At 53.4% G+C, this 19,601-nt stretch overlaps 2 protein-coding genes across 2 annotated transcripts; one reads left to right on the top strand and one right to left on the bottom strand.

Annotated features, from left to right (window-relative positions):
- Nucleotides 1–23: 23 nt before the first annotated feature.
- HSPB6 (heat shock protein family B (small) member 6) lies at nt 24–2,511 on the bottom strand. Its single transcript, XM_010369266.2, has 3 exons — nt 2,273–2,511; nt 1,233–1,355; nt 24–1,145 (listed from the first exon to the last, which is right to left on the bottom strand). Exons 1-3 carry the CDS (start codon nt 2,468–2,470, stop codon nt 984–986), a joined length of 483 nt encoding a protein of 160 aa, XP_010367568.1. The 5' UTR covers nt 2,471–2,511; the 3' UTR covers nt 24–983.
- A 1,094-nt stretch (nt 2,512–3,605) lies between these two features.
- Nucleotides 3,606–15,448, top strand: PROSER3 (proline and serine rich 3). Its single transcript, XM_030941655.1, has 11 exons — nt 3,606–3,684; nt 4,834–4,930; nt 5,215–5,417; nt 7,403–7,530; nt 7,641–7,741; nt 10,856–10,938; nt 11,028–11,167; nt 12,767–12,954; nt 13,072–14,023; nt 14,113–14,194; nt 14,362–15,448. The coding sequence occupies exons 1-11, from the start codon at nt 3,674–3,676 to the stop codon at nt 14,501–14,503; spliced, it is 2,127 nt and encodes a 708-aa protein (XP_030797515.1). The 5' UTR covers nt 3,606–3,673; the 3' UTR covers nt 14,504–15,448.
- Nucleotides 15,449–19,601: the final 4,153 nt, after the last annotated feature.

Here is a 19,601-nt window from a genome sequence, read left to right as displayed (position 1 = left end):
TTCCTGGCCAAGACACAAAGCAGTTGGCAGAGCTCTAGCACATTTATTGGGAGAGTGAGGCTGGGAAAGAGTAAGGGAGTCGTGGCAGGGAGAAAGGCTGTAGGGAATCAGAGCCGGTGCTCAGCTGGGTCTTGAAGGAGAAGAGGAGGAGGGTGAGAGGTGGGTTGCCGAGGATTATCTGGTTGAAGTCTTGGGGGTCAAGACAAAGGGACTTAGGGGGATGGGGTCTGGTTAGAGTTAGGGAGGGGGCCTAGGACATTCGTGCAGTGTCTGGGGAGGTTTGGGTGGGAGAGTCTGTACAGTTTGGGGTTGGGTGTTCTGGTTGGCCTGGGATGGGTGTCCAAGAATTGGGGTGGTCAGAAAAGGGTTCCAGAGTCTGGTGTGGCTGGCTGGGGTTTCACAGCAGAAAATGGGCTGGAGCGGGGCAGTTGTGGACTGTCTGGTTGTAGGGGAAGGATCAGGTCTTGGGAACCAGGCCTGGATGGTCTGGAGTGGGAAGTCTGTGCAGTCCAGGACATTTGGGAGGTGGGGGGATTGTGCCTGACAGGCCTGGGGTTGGGGGAGGGCTGTCCACACCATAATTAGGTGTCAAAATAGGCAAGGGATGGAAATGTAGTACCCGATATCTTCATAAAGGACTCAGAAGGAAGTAGAGAAGGGGTCTTAAGTGGGGCTATATGCCAAGAAAGTGGGTCGGTGGGGCTGAGACTGTTGGCTGAGGGTTAGGGTAGTGCTGGTAGGGTCTGGAAGCAGGGGAGGTGTCGGTGTGGGGTCCGAAAGCTGGAGGAGGTGTGAGAGCGAGGGTGTCAATGTAAGGGTCTAGGTTATCAAGGCAGTGTCCAGGGTGGAGGTCAGGGCAGAATCCAGGAGTGGGTGAGAGGACAGTTCTTGGCGCGCTCGGGACATCTGGCTGGGCGGAGTCAGATCGGCTTCAATAGAGGGAGCCTGAGGACGCTCCCGGAGTGCGGGCGCGGCCCAGCCCCCTACTTGGCTGCGGCTGGCGGTGGGGCCTGGGTCGACGCTGGTGCGGCCTGGATGGACAGGACGCCCTCGGGGGACAGCGCGGACGTCACGGCAGCCGGATCCACGCCAGGCGGCAGGCGGTAGCGGCGGTGGAACTCGCGCGCGACGAATCCGTGCTCATCCTGGAGGGGAGGGAGGCTTGAGCGGCCCCGCCCCTCCGGCCCTGCCGCGCGCGTACTCGCTCCAACCCCGCCCCCGCCGCGGCTCACCGGGCGTTCCTCGTGGCGCGCGTGCACCTCCACGTGTTCGCCCACCACCTTGACAGCAATTTCCTCCGGCGAGAAGTGCTTCACGTCCAGCAGCACCGAGAAGTGGCCGGGGTCCGTCGGTACCTGCGCGCAGCGGGCGCGGGCAGGACTGTTATCAGGCCGGGCCAGGCTCGCGGGACCCACCCAGGGAGACCCCACCCCCGTCGGTTCCGTGCCGCGCTCACTCTGGCCTCCGGAGCTGAGCAGTCCGCTTTCCTACTGGGAGTTACCCAGTACCTCTTCACCCTGAAGAACGAGGATTCGCCCTCCCCCTGTAATATCTGGGATTGCCCTCTTCCCTGCAGTGATAAGGCTCCCTTCCCCTGCAAGGTCAGGAACCTGTGCCCTCCTCTGGTGTCAGCGAATCCGAAGTCATCGTGCCTCTCAGGGCACTGATTCCCCAGCTCCCTCTTCAGAGCCCCGGGTCCCTTCTCCCCCAGTCCCCACCAAAGTCGCCGAGATGACCCTTCCCCCGTCTCCAGGATCCTCTGCTTACTCTCCCAGCCGAGTCACGGGACCACAGCACCTACTGGTAGCCTTCCCCCACTTCATAGTGGCCAGGAACCTTTCCTCAAGTCGCAGGGCCCTCCCCTCCTCTTCTGGAGATATCGGGCCACTGCACACAGTCTCTCAACTCTTCCCTGAGACTAAGAACATTCCTTCCCCTTGGGAGTCACTGCCCGCCTCCTTTTCCCCAGATTTCCCGTGTCACCAGCCTCCTTCAGGGTAAGCAAGACTCCCCATAGAGTGACCCAGGCCTTCTATTCTCTGGAGCTGAGACCCCCGCCACACACACACACCCCTAAGAGCGACGGGGACCTCCCACCCGCTGCAGTGAGCCGGCCTCTGAGATTCCCCAGGAACTCCGGAAGCCCTTCGGAGCTGCGGACTCTCCACTCCGCCCAAGGCCAACGAACATTCTCTCACACGTTCCCACCCCAGACTGCCCCAAACCCCTGGCATTGGAAGTGATCGAGTCGCCCCCTCCCCAGGCCTGGCACCTGGGCGACGGGCAGCGCAACGCTGGGTGCGCGCAGGTAGTAGGGGGCGAGGGTGGTGGGGCAGAGCGCAGCCAGCTCGGCCTCCAGCAGCCCCTCGCCGAAGCGCTGGTCAAAGAGGCGTCCGGGCGCCGAAAGTCCGGGCAACGGGGCCGAGGCACGGCGCAGCCAAGACGGCTGCACAGGCACCGGGATCTCCATCCTGCTCCTCCGCGTTGCAGTGCCCCTGCGTGCGCAGCCGCCGATTTATAGTGCGCCCTGTGCCGGCCCCTCGGAGGGCTGCCCAGGGACACTGGGACCGTGGCCAGACCCGGCCATTAGGAGAGCCTTATTTAGAAACCCAAACAATGACTTGGCCATTTATTAAGCGCTTGCTGAATGCCTGGCAAATGCTGTCAAGAAGATGTCATGAAGATTCCCCAATTTCCAGAAGGGGAAACTAAGGCTGAGGCAGCGGAGCCTTGCGGGTGTGGGGAGCACAGCGCGGTGATTGGGGCCCAGAGCCCAAGAGGCCCACAGAAGAGTTTCCAGTCCCTTTAATCCACTGCCTCCCCCCTGACAGGTCTGAGGATGACGCAGATGGAGGTCTTAGGAGCAGATTCCTGGGGAATGCGGTAGCCCGGCCAGGATGTCAGGAGGACATAGAACAGGCCCTCCCTACCCTCATCCTCAGCCGGGCCTTGGGCCCAGTCCCCCCGCAGGCCGGGCCTAATTCTGTGCCTCTGACTCAGCCTCTGGTGTGCACCGGCCAGGGGACGCGAACATGAACAGTTCAGGCTGGCCCCCCGGGGGCCGCGCGCTGGGGCTCGAAATAGCTCATTTTGATCCGGCTACCTCGGCCAGGAGCCCAGACCTGGCAACTGATGCAACCAGCTGCTCCTGCAGCAAGAAGTAACTGGTTAGATGACCACCGGGACGGACTGATTGGCCCAACTGATGGGGGAATAGCTGTTAGAGAGGGAACACAGCGCCCCCCATCCCCACGCCATTGCCCCTGCAACAGAAAGAATGGTAGTTAGAAAGGAGTCGGGACAGGACTTGTGCAGCAAGAAGGCGCTTAAAAACCTGGACTTTTAAGCGAGGGTACTCTGGATCACCTCCTAACCTCAGGCCCAGCCTCAGATCCTTCCCATTGGTGCACGGTCTTGCCAATTACTGCTACACGCGGCAGGTTCTCCAATCAAACGTGCTCTGTCGGGCAGGCAGTCGTCCCAGCCAATCGTAAAGCACCTCCCTCCGGGTACTTTGTTTCCTCTCTTTCATTGGTCGTCTTGGAGGCCGCTCACCGCCTGCGCGGGCACAGAGAGGGGCGGGGCTGACAGGGTGTTGCTAAGCGACGGAGATGCGCGCGGGGCCTGTTTGGTGAAGGAGCAGAGCGGGCGGAAGTGCGGAGGGAGCCACAGGATGGATCCCAGGTGAGGCCGATCGCTCTTCCAGGGAATACAGGAGGCTGGGGAGGACCAAGGGCGAGAGCAGCACAGCCTGGGGACGGGCGGGATAGGGTCTGGAGTCGCTAGGGCTCCACCGCACTGGAACTACAACTCCCAACATGCTCCACAGCCGTTGGCCGCTCCAGCCGTAGCCTTCAGCATTCCGGGGGTCCCCGAAGAGTCTTATGTTCCTCTCTGAGTGGCCCCAAGGGATTATTTCCGCTAAAGGTGCCCAAGGAAGGCTTGAGATCTGAATTTCTTAATTTTGAAATGGCCCACAGACACGCCTGGGCGTTGTCTTTGAACTTTCTCGGGGAGGCGGAGCCCAGTGGATCCTGGGGCTTGTAGTCCATCTACCCTTTGCCTTCGTGTCCCCAATAATTTATGGGAAATGCTCGGTGATAAAGTCCAGCCGCGGTTCTTTTTTTTTTTTTTTTTTTTTTTTTTTGAGACAGAGTCTCTCGCTCTGTTGGCCCAGACTGGAGTGCAGTGGCACAATCTTGGCTCACTGCAACCTCTGCCCCCTGGGTTAAAGCCATTCTCCTGCCTCAGCCTCCCAAGTAGCTGGAGCTACAGGCACCCGCCACCACGCCTGGCTAATTTTTTATATTTTTAGTAGAGACGGGATTTCGCCATGTTGGTAAGTCTGGTCTCGAACTCCTGACCTCAAGTGATCCACAGGCCTCGGCCTCCCAAAGTGCTGGGGTTGCAGGCCTGAACCACCACGCCCAGAGAGCCGCGGTTCTTAACCTGAGCTCCACTTCACAATCATCTGGGAGGCGGCGGAAAGACACGGAGGCCCAGGCCCACTAATAGATGTCCTGATTCTGTTGGCCTGGAATGGGAACCGCGCATCTGTAACGTTGAAAACCCCTCCTAGACTGGATCCAGGGTTGAGAACCACCGGCTGCCAGTTCCTGAGTTGCTCCCTATTAAGACTGCTCCAGGGGCGGGCTCCCGGGACTCACCCTTCCACTGTCGCTATCCTGAGCGTGCAGCGGTGCTTCATGGGAATGACAGCCCCTCTCCTCCAGGAATCTATGGCAATTGTCTGGTTCTGCCCTCCGGTAATGTCCCCCTCCCCAGGGCCGCAGCAAAATCACATGCTGCCTGAACTCCACTTTCCTCTTGCAGCCTGCCAGTTTTCTCCATTCAAGATAGTCCCTTTGGAGATGCGCCCCTAGGTCGAAGCCACTACTGGCCATCCCGGAGCCAGACCTGGTGTCCCAAGGTGAGGACCCCCCTCAAAGAGTGCTGAGTACTGGCCCAGTAGCAAGAGAATGACCTCTAGAGGGTAGGAAGACATGTGACCTTCTCCCCTCCCCATGACCCTGCCCTTGTCCCCCTTTCTACCACCTAGATTCCCCATCCGAGCCCCCATCACACTAGGTTGTTATCAGTACAGGATGTGTTTCCTCCTCTCTGGACTGAGACTTCGTGTGTGTTTTGGTTCCCCTGCAGGGATGACCCATCAGGCCTCATACTTTTTCTTTTTGTGCTCTTCCCCGATCTTAGACCCTGAGCCCATCCAGGTCTCAGAGATCCAGGCTCCCACCAGCTCCCAAGGCTCTAGCCACAGGTCCCAACTCCCCTGAGCTGTTTGAGGAGTCCTTTTCATCCAGTTCAGGGACCCCTTCCCCGCCCAGCACCACTGAGGGACAGTTGGGGGCCTCCCCAGCACCCACCCTGATTGACAGCGGGGACTCCGTGGTGGCCAAGTAAGTACCAGCAGCGCTGGGGGAAAAGGAGGCTTTGGGTTAGAGGGAGGGAGAAGGCATGCAGTAATAATCATCATGGCCAGAGCTGTTTCTGCAGCACTCTTTTAGGACCAGGCACTTTATGTGTGTTAAGAACTCTGGCGCTAGACTGCCTGAGTTCAAATCCCAGCTCTGTCATTTAACTCTGTGTATGATCTTGGCCTCAGTTTATCTCTTTTTATTTATTTATTTATTAAGAGACAGGGTCTCGCTCTGTTGATTAGGCTGGAGGTCAGTGGTGCAATCACAGCTCACTATAACCTTAAACTCCTGGGCTCAAGCCATCCTCCCACCTCAGCCTCCTGAATTGCTGGGATTATGGGTGCATGCCACCACACCTAGCAAACCTCCCACCTTGGCCTCCAAAAAGTGCTGTGATTACAGGCCAGACTTACCATGCCCAGCCTCAGTTTCTTTATCTCTAAATTGGTTGTTTTTTTTTTATGGAGTTTCACTCTTGTTGCCCAAGTTCGAGTGCAGTGGCGTGATCTTGGCTCACTGCAGTCTCTCCCTCCTGGGTTCAAGTGATTCTCCTGCCTCAGCCTCCCAAGTAGCTGGGATTACAGGTGCCCACCACCATGCCTGGTTAGTTTTGTATATTTTTAGGAGAGATGGGGTTTCACCATGTTGGCCAGGCTGGTCTCAAACTCCTGACCTCAGGTGATCCGCCTCAGCCTCCCAAAGTGCTGGGATTACAGGTGTGAGCCACTGCCAGGCCTAAATTGGGTATACTAATAGTACACATCCCCTAGGGCTGTTTGAGCTTTCAGTGAGTTACTATCTGTAATGATCTCTAGCAATGCTTCTCACATAGTTACCACTTAGATTTGTAGAATACAGGTTCAGCTGCTGTAACAAAGAGTCCCAAATTAATTATGGCTGAAACAAGATAGAATTTATTCCTCCCTCACCTGCAGTCCAGGCAGAAGCCACCAGGGATGATGTGGCAGCCCGTAGTTGAGATGTCAGAGACACAGGTTTCTTCTGTCTTGTTGCCATCCCAACTCTAGACCGTTGCCCTTTCCTTCATGGTGCAAAATGGCTTTCAACCACATCAGCTTTCCAAAATCACATCTCATACCCTGTTTGTCAAGAACTTAGTCACGGGGTCACAAGGCTACAAGGGTACCTGGTAAATATAGTCCATAGGAGAGCGGCTGCATGCCCAGCTAAAAGTTACATTCCTGGCCGGACACAGTGGTTCATGCCTGTAACCCCAGCACTTTGGGAAGCCAAAGCGGGAGGATCCCTTAAGCCCAGGAGTTCCAGACCAGCCTGGGCAACACGGCAAGACCCTGTTTCTACTAAAAATACAAAAATTGGCAGGGCTGCGGTGACTTACGCCTGTAATCCCAGCACTTTGGGAGGCCAAAGTGGGTAGATCACTTGAGGTCAGGAGTTTGAGACCAGCTGACCAACATGGTGAAACTCCGTCTCTACTAAATTAGCCGGACGTAGTGGCATACATCTTTAATCCCAGGGACTTGGGAGGCTGAGGCAGAAGAATTACTGGAACCGGGAGGCAGAGGTTGCAGTGAGCCAAGATCACACCATTGCACTCTAGCCTGGGCAACAAGAGCAAAACTCCATCCCAAAACATAAACTAATTAATTACAAATAAATAAATAAAAATACAAAAATTAGCCAAGCATGATGGCATGCACCTGTGTCCCAGGTCCTCAGGAGGCTGAGGAGAGAGGATTTCTTGAGCCCAGGAGTTGGGGGCTGCAGTGAGCTATGATTGCACCACTGCCCTGCAGCCTGGGTGACAGAGTGAAACCCTGTCTCAAAAATAGTTATGTGACTGTATAAGAAAGAAAAGCAGATATTGAGGAATAGCTACCAGGCTCTGCCATGGTGCTTGGTAAACGTTGGTTGCTATGATTATTCTTATTATTATTTGGCTCTCCTCACTCCACTCACTTGCTATCCCCTGATGTTCACAGGTATATAAATAGGTTCCGCCAGGCTCAGCCCACCAGTCGAGAGGAGCGCCAGCCTGCAGGCCCAACCCCAGCTGACTTTTGGTGGCTGCGGTCTGACTCTCCAGACCCTAGCAGTCAAAGTGCAGCAGGTACCTCCTTCAGTGCCATCCACCACCCCCATCCCTAAACCTTTGCTGATCAATGCCCCCAGCAGCCACTCCTCCTGGCCCTCACACCCTTAACTGGAGCTTCTCAGCAGGAGCCAACAAACCAGAAGGAAGACCCCATACAGCTGTCCCTACTGCGGCCAAGGTGACCAGTGCATCCCACGCTGTGGCTCCGCTTCAGGAAATAAAGCAGGTGACATCCCCATTCACTCCCTCCCTTATGTACCTGAACTGACACCACCAGCCCTGGGATAGAATTAGATCAGGAGCAGCGGCTCACACCTGTAATCCCAGCACTTTGGGAGGCCAAGGTGAGAGGATTGCTTGAGGCCAGGAGTTCAAGACCAGCTTGGGCGACATGGTGAGATTCTGCCTCTACTTAAAAAAAAAAAAAATTTAAAAAAAAGAGCCAGATATGGTGGTATGCACCTATAATTCCAGCTACTTGAGAGTCTGAGGCTGGAGGATGGCTGAGCCTAGGCGTTCAAGGCTGCTGTGAGCTATGATCATGCCACTGCACTCCAGCCTGGACAATAGAGCAAGACCATGTCTCTATTTAAAAAAAAAAAAAAAAGGCCGGGCGCGGTGGCTCAAGCCTGTAATCCCAGCACTTTGGGAGGCCGAGACGGGCGGATCACGAGGTCAGGAGATCGAGACCATCCTGGCTAACACGGTGAAACCCCGTCTCTACTAAAAAATACAAAAAACTAGCCGGGCGAGGTGGTGGCGCCTGTAGTCCCAGCTACTCGGGAGGCTGAGGCAGGAGAATGGCGGGAACCCGGGAGGCGAAGCTTGCAGTGAGCTGAGATCCGGCCACTGCACTCCAGCCTGGGTGACAGAGCAAGACTCCGTCTCAAAAAAAAAAAAAAAAAAAAAAAAAAAAAAAAAAAAGGCCGGGCACGGTGGCTCAAGCCTGTAATCCCAGCACTTTGGGAGGCCAAGGCGGGCGGATCACGAGGTCAGGAAATCGAGACCATCCTGGCTAACACGGTGAAACGCCGTCTCTACTAAAAAAATACAAAAAACTAGCCGGGCGAGGTGGTGGGCACCTGTAGTCCCAGCTACTCGGGAGGCTGAGGCAGGAGAATGGCGTGAACCCGGGAGGCGGAGCTTGCAGTGAGCTGAGATCCGGCCACTGCACTCCAGCCTGGGCGACAGAGGGAGACTCAGTCTCAAAAAAAAAAAGAAAAGAAAAGGCTGGGCACGGTGGCTCACGCCTGTAATCCCAGCACTTTGGGAGGCCGAGATAGGCAGATCACGGGGTCAGGAGTTCAGGACCAGCCTGACCAACATGGTGAAACCCCGTCTCTACTAAAAATACAAAAATCAGCCGGGCATGGTGGTGCGCACCTGTAATCCCAGCTACTTAGGAGGCTGGGACAGGAGAATCACTTGAACCGGGAAGCGGAGGTTGCAGTGAGCTGAGATATAGCGCCAGTGCACTCCAGCCTGGTGACAGAGCAAGACTCTGTCTCAAAAAAGAAAAAAAAAAAAAAGAATTAGAGCTGATCCCCATTTCAAGGAAGCTAAAACAGAAAAGGAGGATTTGCTGGCTAATGTAATTGAGAAATCCAAAAGTAGATGTTTCTAGAAATGCCTGGATCCAGGTGTTTAAATAATGTTGGGAGAGACCCACCTCTCTCTAGGCTCATGCTCTTTTTTTTTTTTTTTTAAGAGACAGAGTCTCGCTCTGTCACTCAGGCTGGGGTACAGTGGCACCATCTCGGCTCACTGCAACCTCTGCCTCTTGGGTTCAAGCAATTCTTCTGCCTCAGCCTCCCAAGTAGCTAGGACTATAGGTGTACACCACCACACCCAGCTAATTTTTTTGTATTTTTTTAGTAGAGATGAGATTTCACCATGTTGCCCAGGCTGGTCTCGAACTCCTGAGCTCAGGCAGTCTGCCCGCCTCAGCCTCCTAAAGTGCTAGGATTACAGGTGTGAACCACCAAGCCCGGCCTTTTTTTTTTTTTTTTTTTTTAATTAGATAAAGTCTTACTCTTAGGCTGGAGTGCAGTGGCACAGTCATGGCTCACTGCAGCCTTGAACTCCTTGCAACCTTCGCCTCCTGAGTACCTGGGACTACAGGCATGTGCCACCATGCCCAGTTAATTTTGTGTTCTTTTTTGTGGAGATGGGATCTTACTTTGTTGTCCAGGCTGGTTTCGAACTCCTGGGCTCAAGCAGTCCTCCTGCCTTGGCCTCCTAAAGTGCTGAGATTGCAGGTGTGAACCACTGCACCCAACCTTTTTTTTTATTAGACAGGATCTTACTCTGTCACCCAGCCTGGAGTGCAGTGGCACAATCATGGCTCACTGCAGACTTGAACTGCTTGAACTCTTTGCAACCTTCACCTCCTGAGTACCTGGGACTACAGGCGTGCGCCACTGTGCCCAGCTAATTTTCTGTGTGTGTTTTTTTTTTTTTTTTTGTAGAGATGGGATCTTACTTTGTTGTCCAGGCTGGTCTCGAATTCCTGGGCTCAAGCAATCCTCCTGCCTCGGCCTCCTAAAGTGCTGGGATTGCAGGTGTGAGCCACCACGCCCACCTCTGTGCTCCTCTTTTTTGGGCTCAGTCCCAGGCAGGCTTTCCTCTCATAGTAGCCAGGATGGCCCTCGGGGTCTCTAGGCTCCCATGGTCCTAGCTCCATGACTCCAGTGGAAAGTGGGGGCTTTTCTAATTGCTCCATCTGAAGCCCCAGGGCTCACTGTGATTCACTCATCCTTGAGCCAACCACTGTGAACCAGAGGATAGAATGCTCTTATGAGTCAGCTCTGATCTGAGAGGTGGGATCCATCCTACTCCAACCATGATTTGTCCATGAAAGGTGCTGATCCTCCAGGCTTGGTGGCTCACGCCTGTAATCCCAGCACTTTGGGAGGCTGAGGTGGGCGGATCACCTGAGGTCGGGAGTTCGAGACCAGCCTGACCAACATGGAGAAGCCCCGTCTCTACTAAAAATACAAAATTAGCCGAGTGTGATGGCACATGCCTGTAATCCCAGGTACTTGGGAGGCTGAGGCAGGAGAATTGCTTGAACCCAGGAGGTAGAGGTTGCTGTGAGCCGAGATCATGCCATTGCACTCCAGCCTGGGCAACAAGCGAAACTCCATGCCCCCCGCCCCCCAAAAAAGATGCTAATCCAAAGGGCGAAACTGGGTCTCTCCTCCCTGAGGAGGAGGAGCAGATCCTAAGCTGACACGTGAGGTTACCGAGGGTGGTACACCCTGCATTCCAGGCCCTGTTTAGAACCCTTTTCCCAGCAGCCTTTGGGTTGGGGCTGGCGTCTGACCCTGTCACCCTGCAGAATCTCAACACATGGAACTCATCCCTGCTGGACCTGGAGACGCTGAGCCTACAGAGCAGAGCTGCCAGGCTGCTCAAACGCAGGTGCCTGTACCCCCGCCCTCATCACCCTTCCCACTGCAGCTCCACATGGCCCAGACCTCCATTGCCTCACTCCTGCCTTCTCCCTGCAGCAAAGCCTCCATCTCCTCCTCCTCCCTCAGCCCCAGCGATGCCAGCACTTCCTCATTCCCCACCAGTTCCGATGGCCTCTCTCCCCTCTCGGAGAGCTTCATCCCTGACTCCAGCAAGGGCCCTGGCCCCAGGGCACCCGGTAAGGGCTGGGAGGCTAGGACTGAGGGAAGTCTGGGTACAAATCCGAGCTCTGCCACTGACCAGCTATGGGACTTTGGGCCTCTCTGGGCCTTGTTTCTCCAGCTGTAAAACAGGGATAAAAAGGCCAGGTGCAGTGGCTCAGGTATGGAGGCTGAGGCGGGAGGATTGCCTGAGCTCAGGAGTTTGAGACCAGCCTGACCAATGTGGCGAAACCCAGTCTCTACTAAAAATTCAAAAATTAGCTGCGCATGGTACATAGTGGTGCATAGTGGTGCATGCCTGTAGTCTCAGCTACTCAGGGGGCTGAGGCAGGAGAGAATCGCTTGAACCCAGGAGGCTGAGGTTGCAGTGAGCTGAGATTGTGCCATTGCATTCCAGCCTGGGTGACAGAGAGAGACTCTGTCTCAAAAATAAATAAATAAATAAATAAATGGTGCCATCACAGTGTAATTGCTGTGCTCAAGCAATCCTACAACCTCAGCCTTCCGAGTAGCTGGGACTACAGGCATGCACCACTATGCCCAGCTAATTGTTTTTATATTTTTATTTGTTGAGATGGGGGTCTCACTGTGTTGCTCAGGCTGATCTCAAACTCCTGGACTCAATGATCCCCCCACCCCCTCAGCTTCCCAAAGCACTAGGATTACAAGAATGAGCCCAGCTGGTTGTTGCAGTTTTGAATAGGGAAGCCAGGGAAGGTGACCAAGATCTGATGGACGTGAGAGAATGCACCGTGCGATAATTGAGGGAAGAGCATTCCAGACAGACGGAGCCACAGGTGTAAAAGGCAAAGCCTTCGCCTTTTACCAGGAGAGAGGTGCGGCCAAGGGAGGGTTCCTAAGCACGAAGGGCCTGGTCTGACTCAGGTATTCACAGGCTCCCTCTGGCTGCGAGTAGGGAACAGATTTGGAGGAGAGTAGAGAGGCCAGGGAGGTTGCTTGAGAGTCCAGGTTGGGTAAGTGGGGCTGGAGCAGGGTGAGGGCTATAGGGGGTGGGGGAGTGGGTGGATTCCAGGCAATATGTCTTCTGGTCACTGTTGTAACTCCAATGTCCAGAACAGCTCAATAAATATTTGTTGAATGAGACCAGGCGCTGTGACTCACACCTGTAATCCCAGCACTTTGGGAGGCCCATGTGAGACGATGATGGCTTGAGCCCAGGAGTTTGAGAGCAGCTTGGGCAACAAAGCAAGACCCTGTCTCTACAAAACAATAAAAATTACCCCCGTGTGGTGGCGCATGCCTTTAGTCCCAGCTACTCAGGAGGTTAAGGCAGGAGGATCGCCTGAGCCCAGGAGGTCGAGACTGCAGTGATCTCACCACTGCCCTCCAGCCTGGGTGACAGAACAAGACTCTCTCTCTATATATATATAACAAAGACTTGAATGATGACAGGTGGAGAAGCCCAGGAGTGCTCGCTCCCCTGACTTTGACCCCTTCCCTTCTTCCCACCCTAGAGAGGACCCGGGACAGTATCTGGAGAGCCTATCTGAGTAACCCCCTGCACAGTTGGAGGGCGTGTGTGCAGGCTGTCATGGGGTTGCTGATCTCCCTGGCCCCTGCCTCACACTGTCCTCTCTACCTCCCATCCCCTACAGCATCCCCGGCACCAGCCCAGGCCCAGACCCCTACCCCTGCTCCAGCCCCAGCCTCCTCTCAAGCACCCCTTCGGCCAGAGGATGACATTCTGTACCAGTGGCGGCAGCGGCGGAAGCTTGAACAGGCTCAGGGAAGCAAGGGTGACAGAGCTTGGGTGCCACCTCCGACCCCTGCCCTTCGCACTCTGGTGAGTCGAGGGAGGGAGAAGCCTGGTGGGAGCTGGAGGAGGGGCTGGATCTGAGGGGGACTGAGGACCCTCCACCCTCTCTAGAGAGGGTCTCAGATCTCTCTTATCTGTCTACAGACCTCTCCTGCTCCAGTGGAGACCCTCGGTTCTCTGGGGACCCAGCCTAACCATGTCCCACTGCGGAGCAGTGTGGCCGGGCCTGGTCCACCGGAGGCCTTCTATATGGAGAGACCTCATTTTCCCTCAATGTCCTCTCCACATATCTTTTGGGCCCCCAGCCCCCATGGGTTCTTCTGTGCCCCACAGTCTGGGCCTTGGGTATCCCTTGGGGCTGTTCCTCCCATGCAGTCGGCCTTCACCCTAGCACATCTGGGCTCCACCCTCATGCCCCCAGCTCCCCTGGCCTCCACCCCCGCTCCCCTGGCCCCCACCCCGGCTCCCCTGGCCTCTACCCCTGCACCTCCAGCCTCCACCCTCGCATCCCCAGCTGTTCCCCAGAGCCTGCCCATCCCTGAGCCAAGCAGCTGTGCCCAGCCTAAGAGCCTGGGGCCCACGTCTCGGAGGAGCAGAGCCCCTCGCCGAGAGGCTGCCGAGGGAGTCACTGCAGCTGGCCAGGGACCTGGCCCTCAGCTCAGGGGTGTCCTGGGCCAGGTAGTGGCAGCTCGGCTGTTCCCTGACAGCCTGGAGGACGCGCCTCCTCACTTCGAGGGCCCGCCTCCACCTGAGGCTGGATCTCTGAAAGTCAAGGCCACACAACCCCAAACCAAGGCCACTCCCCCTCCATCTGAATCCCGGTGTCGGGCCAAGGCCGAGTCTCGGAAAGCCAAGGCCTTGCCACCAGCAGCGGGGTCAGTGATCTGGAAGAACGAAGCCACTCCTTCCTCTGAATCCTGCCGGCAGCCCGAGGTCCCACCCTCTCCAGCTGAGCAGGCATCCACAGTCAAGGCCTCGCCGCCTGCCTTCCAGGTGGGGCCTCCGGAGGCCCTGGCCCCGCCCCCTTCCGCTGCTGACCACGCCCCCACGGAGGCCCTGCTCTCCCAGGCCGCCCAGCTGCTGCAGGCTGCAGAAGGTGATGTCCGCTCCCTCCCGAATGTCGGTGGCGGGCCAGCCCCCTAAGAGACCGGCCCCTTGGAGCTCATTCTTTCCTCCCTCCACCAGACTCCGACGGCAGCGAATTCCAGGACGATCCCGTGCTGCAGGTGCTAAGAGCCCAGAGGGCAGAGCTGAGACGGCAGAAAAGGTGACCGATGCTTTATCCTCAGAGTCTATGACACTGGGCCCCCGAGTCCTCTGAGACCCGGTTAGGCACCCAGCCCTCCTCATCCCCTGTTCCAGCACTCCGTCGACAGCCCCAGATCCTAAGCCTGAGCACATATCCCAGCCTCTGCTCTCCCGGCCTTTCTCCAGGGAAGCGGATGCCCGATTATCGTTCCTGTTGGACCAGGCCAAAGACCCGGGATCTTGCTCCCCTCCAGCCAGGTCGCCCCCCAGGTCCCCAAGGAGGCTGCTACGAAGGGAAGGAGCTTCCCTGGAGGCCAGACGACTTTGAATTGTACATAGAGATTCTATTTTACCCAGCGAGGCTTTTTTTTTTTTTCTGTGAGAAAGGGGTTGTTTGGAAAGGCCAAGGGGTCGTGCCAATTTAAGGAAATGCCCCCCACCCTCCTCCACCCCATGGCTCTGCCCTGCACCCCCCTTTCCTGACCATGGAAACAAGATCTCCTTTCTGGTTATATCTTCCTTGGGGCAGAGCGAGTTTCAGACAAGACTTCTGGCAAGACTAGGACCCACCTTATCTGATTTCAGTCAGGAACCCTGGCTCAAATGGGACCAAAGGACTGTCCTCTGGGGAAGAAGCTACTAGGGTCATTGGAGTGTTGGATGATGGTCAGTCCGTAGCCCACACCTGCTTGAGCAGCAGCAGCGTCTGATGCAGCTGACCCCTCCCTCCTTGAAGCACTTTCCCTCCCCGCTTCCAGCACTTCTCTCTGCACCTCTCTGGTCAGGCCTCATCACTAGCCCAGCATGTCAACTTTGGCATGACCCAGGGCCATAGCATTGACATCTCTATCTACACCCACCCACAGGTGCTCTTGTCTAGGTTAATGACACTAAACCCCATCTGTATTCTGATAATCCTCAAATATCTATCTCTAATCTAGACCTGGCCATGAAACCTTGGGTTCCTACCTCATCACCATTTCTACCCAAGTGTTTAAAAGACATCTCAAATTCCATAGGTTCTAAATGTTTCCAATCTTTCCCCCTAAGCATGCTGCTCCCCAACTTTCTTCAGCTCTGTCCTTTGCTGCTCAGACCAAAAACCTTAGAGTTGTCTTTGACTTCTGTCTTTCCCTTCCACCCATAGTTAACCAGCAAATCCTGCCATCTCCACCTTTGTTTTATTTTATTTTATTTTATTTTTTGAGATGGAGTTTCACTCTTGTTGCCCAGGCTATAGTGCAATGACGTGATCTCGGCTCACTGCAACCTCCACCTCCTGAGTTCAAGCGATTCTGCTGCCTCAGCCTTCTGAGTAGCTCGGATTACAGGCATCTGCCACCACACCTGGCTAATTTTTTTGTTTTGTTTTGTTTTGTTTTGGTTTGGTTTTTTTGAGACAGAGTCTCGCTCTGTCCCCCAGGCTGGAGGGCAGTGGCATGATCTTGGCTTACTGCAGCCTCTGCTTTCTGAGTTCAAGAGATTCTTCTGCCTCAGCCTCCCTAGTAGCTGGGACTACAGGCACCTGTTACCATGCCTGGCTAATTTTTGTGTTTTTTAGTAGAGATGGGGTTTCACCATATTGGCCAGGCTGGTCTTGAACTCCTGACCTTGTGATCCTCCTGCCTCAGCCTGCCAAAGCGCTGGGATTACAGGCATGAGCCATCATGCCTGGCAATTTTTTGTATTTGTAGTAGAGACGGGGGTTTCACCATGTTGGCCAGGCTGGTCTCGAACTCGTGACCTCAGGTGTCCCACCCACCTCGGCCTCCCAAAGTGCTAGGATTACAAGTATGAGCCACCGCACCCGGCCTCCACCTTTAAAATCTATCCAGAATTCAACTGCTCCTCCCCTTCTACTGCTCACACCTCAGTCTAGGTTGTCATCACCACCTATCTGGACTGTTGGAAAACTTATGGTTTTTATAAACCTGATATTCTTTGATAAACTTGCCATCAAGAGATAGAGTCTATGTCCCATCTATGCCCAGTCCCTTCAAACTGGGCCCCTCAACAAATAAAATGCAGAGGAAGTGATGCAGCTTAACTTCTTTTTTTTTTTTTTTTTTTTTTTGAGATGGAGTCTCGCTCTGTCGCCCAGGCTGGAGTGCAGTGGCCGGATCTCGGCTCACTGCAAGCTCCGCCTCCCGGGTTTATGCCATACTCCTGCCTCAGCCTCCCAAGTAGCTGGGACTACAGGCGCCCGCCCCCTCGCCCGGCTGGTTTTTTTTTTTTTTTAAGTAGAGACGGGGTTTCACCGTGTTAGCCAGATGGTCTCGATCTCATGACCTCGTGATCCGCCAGTCTCAGCCTCCCAAAGTGCTGGGATTACAGGCTTGAGCCACTGCACCCAGCCAATGCAGCTTAAATTCTAAAGTTCAGTTAGAAAAGGTGATTTCTCAGCTGGGCATGGTGGCTTGTGCCTGTAATCCCAGCACTTTGGGAGACTCAGATGGGCAGATTACTTAAGGTCAGGAGTGCAAGACCAGCCTGGCCAACGTGGTGAAATGTCTTTACTAAAAATACAAAAATTAGCCAGGCATTGGTGGTGGGTGCCTGTAATCCCAGCTACTGGAGAGGCTGAGGCAGGAAAATTGTTTGAACTCAGGAGGCAGAGGTTGCAGTGAGCTGAGATCATGCCATTACACTCCAGCCTGGGTGACAGAGTGAGACTCCATCTCAAAAAAAAAAAAAAAAGATAATTTCTCTTTCTGTCTCTCTCTGACACTTGCTTTAGAGGGCCACATTAAAAAAAAACTAGTTGCCATGCTGGGAAGATGTTTGGGTTACACAGGTGTATGCACTTATCAAACTTAGTGAACTGTGTGAATTTCATTGTATGTAAAGTTTACCTCAAAAGAAAATATTGAATGCCAGTTAAAGATATGCCTGTAATCCCACTTCTTTGGGAGGCCAAGGCAGGAGGATCACTTGAGGCCAGGAATTTGAGACCACCCTGGACAACACAGCAAGACCCCTCTCTACAAAAATAAATAAGCAAATAAATAGCCAGGTGTGGTGGCACATGATTTGTAGTCCCACTACTGGGGACGGAGAGGGGCGCTGAGGCGGGAGGTTTACTTTGAGCCCAGGAGTTCAAGGCTGTATTATAGTGAACTAAGATCATGCCACTGCCCTCCAGCCTGGGCTACAGAACTAGCCTCTCTCTTTAAAAAAAAAGAAAAGAGAAAAAAAGTATGTACACTGAGATATTTAGGGAACCATTTACCAATGTTGGCAATTTATTTTGAAATGCATCCAGAGATGAGTTGGGTTGATGGATAAATAGGGTAATAGATAGATGTGGGATAAAGCAAATATAGCAAAATGTTCATGGTAGGATCCAAGTGGTGGATCTACGTGGTGTCCACTGTAAAATTTTTCAACTTTGCTGTATATTAGAAACTTTTCATAATAAAATGATGGAGAATATATGATTGGGGTTGTTTTGATATCTGCATTTATAAAATAGAGGGATAAGATGGATATCTAGCAACTTCTGTGTGTCACAGACATGGTAAATTCTTGTTTCCAACCTTTCTTTTTTTTTTTTTTTGAGATGGAGTGTTGCTCTGTCACCCAGACTGGAGTGCAGTGGTACAAACTCAGCTCACTGCAACCTCTGCCTCCCGGGTTTAAGTGATTCTCCTGCCTCAGCTTCCCAAGTAGCTGAGATTACAAGTGCATGCCAGCATGCGTGGCTAATTTTTTTTTTTTTTTTTGTATTTTTAGTAGAGACAGGGTTTCACCATATTGGTCTGGCTGGTCTCAAACTCCTGACCTCATGATCCACCTGCCTCGGCCTCCCGAAGTGCTGGGATTACAGGTGTGAGCCACCACACCCAGCCAGTTTCTAATCTTTCTAAGCAAACCATACATTTAAATGAAATCAGAGTGGGCACAGTGGCACACGCCTGTAATCCCACCACTTTGGGAGGCCGAGGCGAACAGATCACTTGAGGTCAGGAGTTAGAGACCAGGCTGGGCCATATAGTAAAACTCTGTCTGTACTAAAAATTAGCCAGGCGTGGTGGCGGGTGCCTGTAGTCCCAGGTACTTGGGAGGCTGAGGCAGGAGAATTGCTTGAACCCGGGAGGCAGAGGCTGCAGTGAGCTGAGATGATGCCACTGCACTCCAGCCTGGGCAACAAAGTGAGACTCCATCTCAAAAACAAATAAACAAACAAACAGTGTAATGGACAAGAAAAATAGCTGTTGAGATATAAGAAGAAATGAAAGATGTTACAGTAGCAGAACCTGATCTAGCTGGGTCACTGATGGAGTCTAGAAGCATTCCTGAGCAACTTACACTTAAGCTGATAGAAATTATCTAGTTAACAAAGGGCTGTCCTAATTACTCTTATTGGATAACCGCTCCCAAAACTTAGTGGCATAAAACAATTATTTTATTATGCTCATGGATTCTGGGAGTCAGAGGTTTGGACAGGGCTCAGTTGGGATCAGTTTTTGTCTGCTCCATGATGTCTGGGGATTCACCTGGAAAGACTCAAAGGTGACTTGATAGACTTGACGGCTGTGGAGTGGAATCCTCGGGAACTTCTTGCATGGTCTTCTCCCAGTCTGACTGGGACTATTGACTGTAATGCCTATACATAGCTCCATTGGTTTGGACTTCCTCAAAGCATGGCTGCTTCAGCATAGTCACACTTCACATATAATGCACCGTGGTTCTATAGCTCATTCCAGTGGACAAGAACATTGGTCAAGAAGCTGCATTGCCTTTCATCACATAGCCTTAGAAATCACTGTGTCACTTCCACTGTTTTCTATTGGTTGAAGCTATCCCAGTCCCACCCAGATTCATAGAAAGCAGTCATAGACTCTGTATCTTGATAAGAAGAGTGTCAGAGAATTTGCAGCTGTTTTAAAATCACTGCAGGACCCCATTCTCCATGATGTGATTATTACACATTACATGCCGGTATCAAAACATCCCATGTACCCTCTCAATATATATACCTAAATATACCTATTTTGTACCCAGATAATTAAAAAATTTAAAAAAAATCACTGCAGGGGTTGATAGGGAAACACTCCAGACAGAGGTAATATCGTGTGGGAAATCCCTGTGATGGGAGTGAGGTCAGCAAATTTAGTACATAAGTAACTCACATTCACCCCTCCCTCAGCACTCCCTTTCACCGGCTCTTGCTTAATTATTCTCCATAAAATGAATCACCTTCTAATATTCTTTTTTTTTTTTTTTTTTTTTCCAGACAGGGTCTTGCTCTGTCTCCCAGGTTGGAGTGCAGTGGCAAAATCTCGGCTCACTGCAACCTCTGCCACCTGGGTTCAAACAATTCTCCTGTCTCAGCCTCCCCAATAACTGGGATTACAGGCACACGCCACCATGCCTAGCTAATTTTAATTTTTGTATTTTTAGTAGAGATGGGGTTTCTCCATGCT

The sequence above is a fragment of the Rhinopithecus roxellana genome, chromosome 12 (genome assembly GCF_007565055.1).
Source record: "Rhinopithecus roxellana isolate Shanxi Qingling chromosome 12, ASM756505v1, whole genome shotgun sequence".
Classification (NCBI taxonomy): domain Eukaryota; kingdom Metazoa; phylum Chordata; class Mammalia; order Primates; family Cercopithecidae; genus Rhinopithecus; species Rhinopithecus roxellana.
Note: the sequence above shows the minus strand (reverse complement) of the source record. Positions and strands in the feature narration are given on the sequence as shown.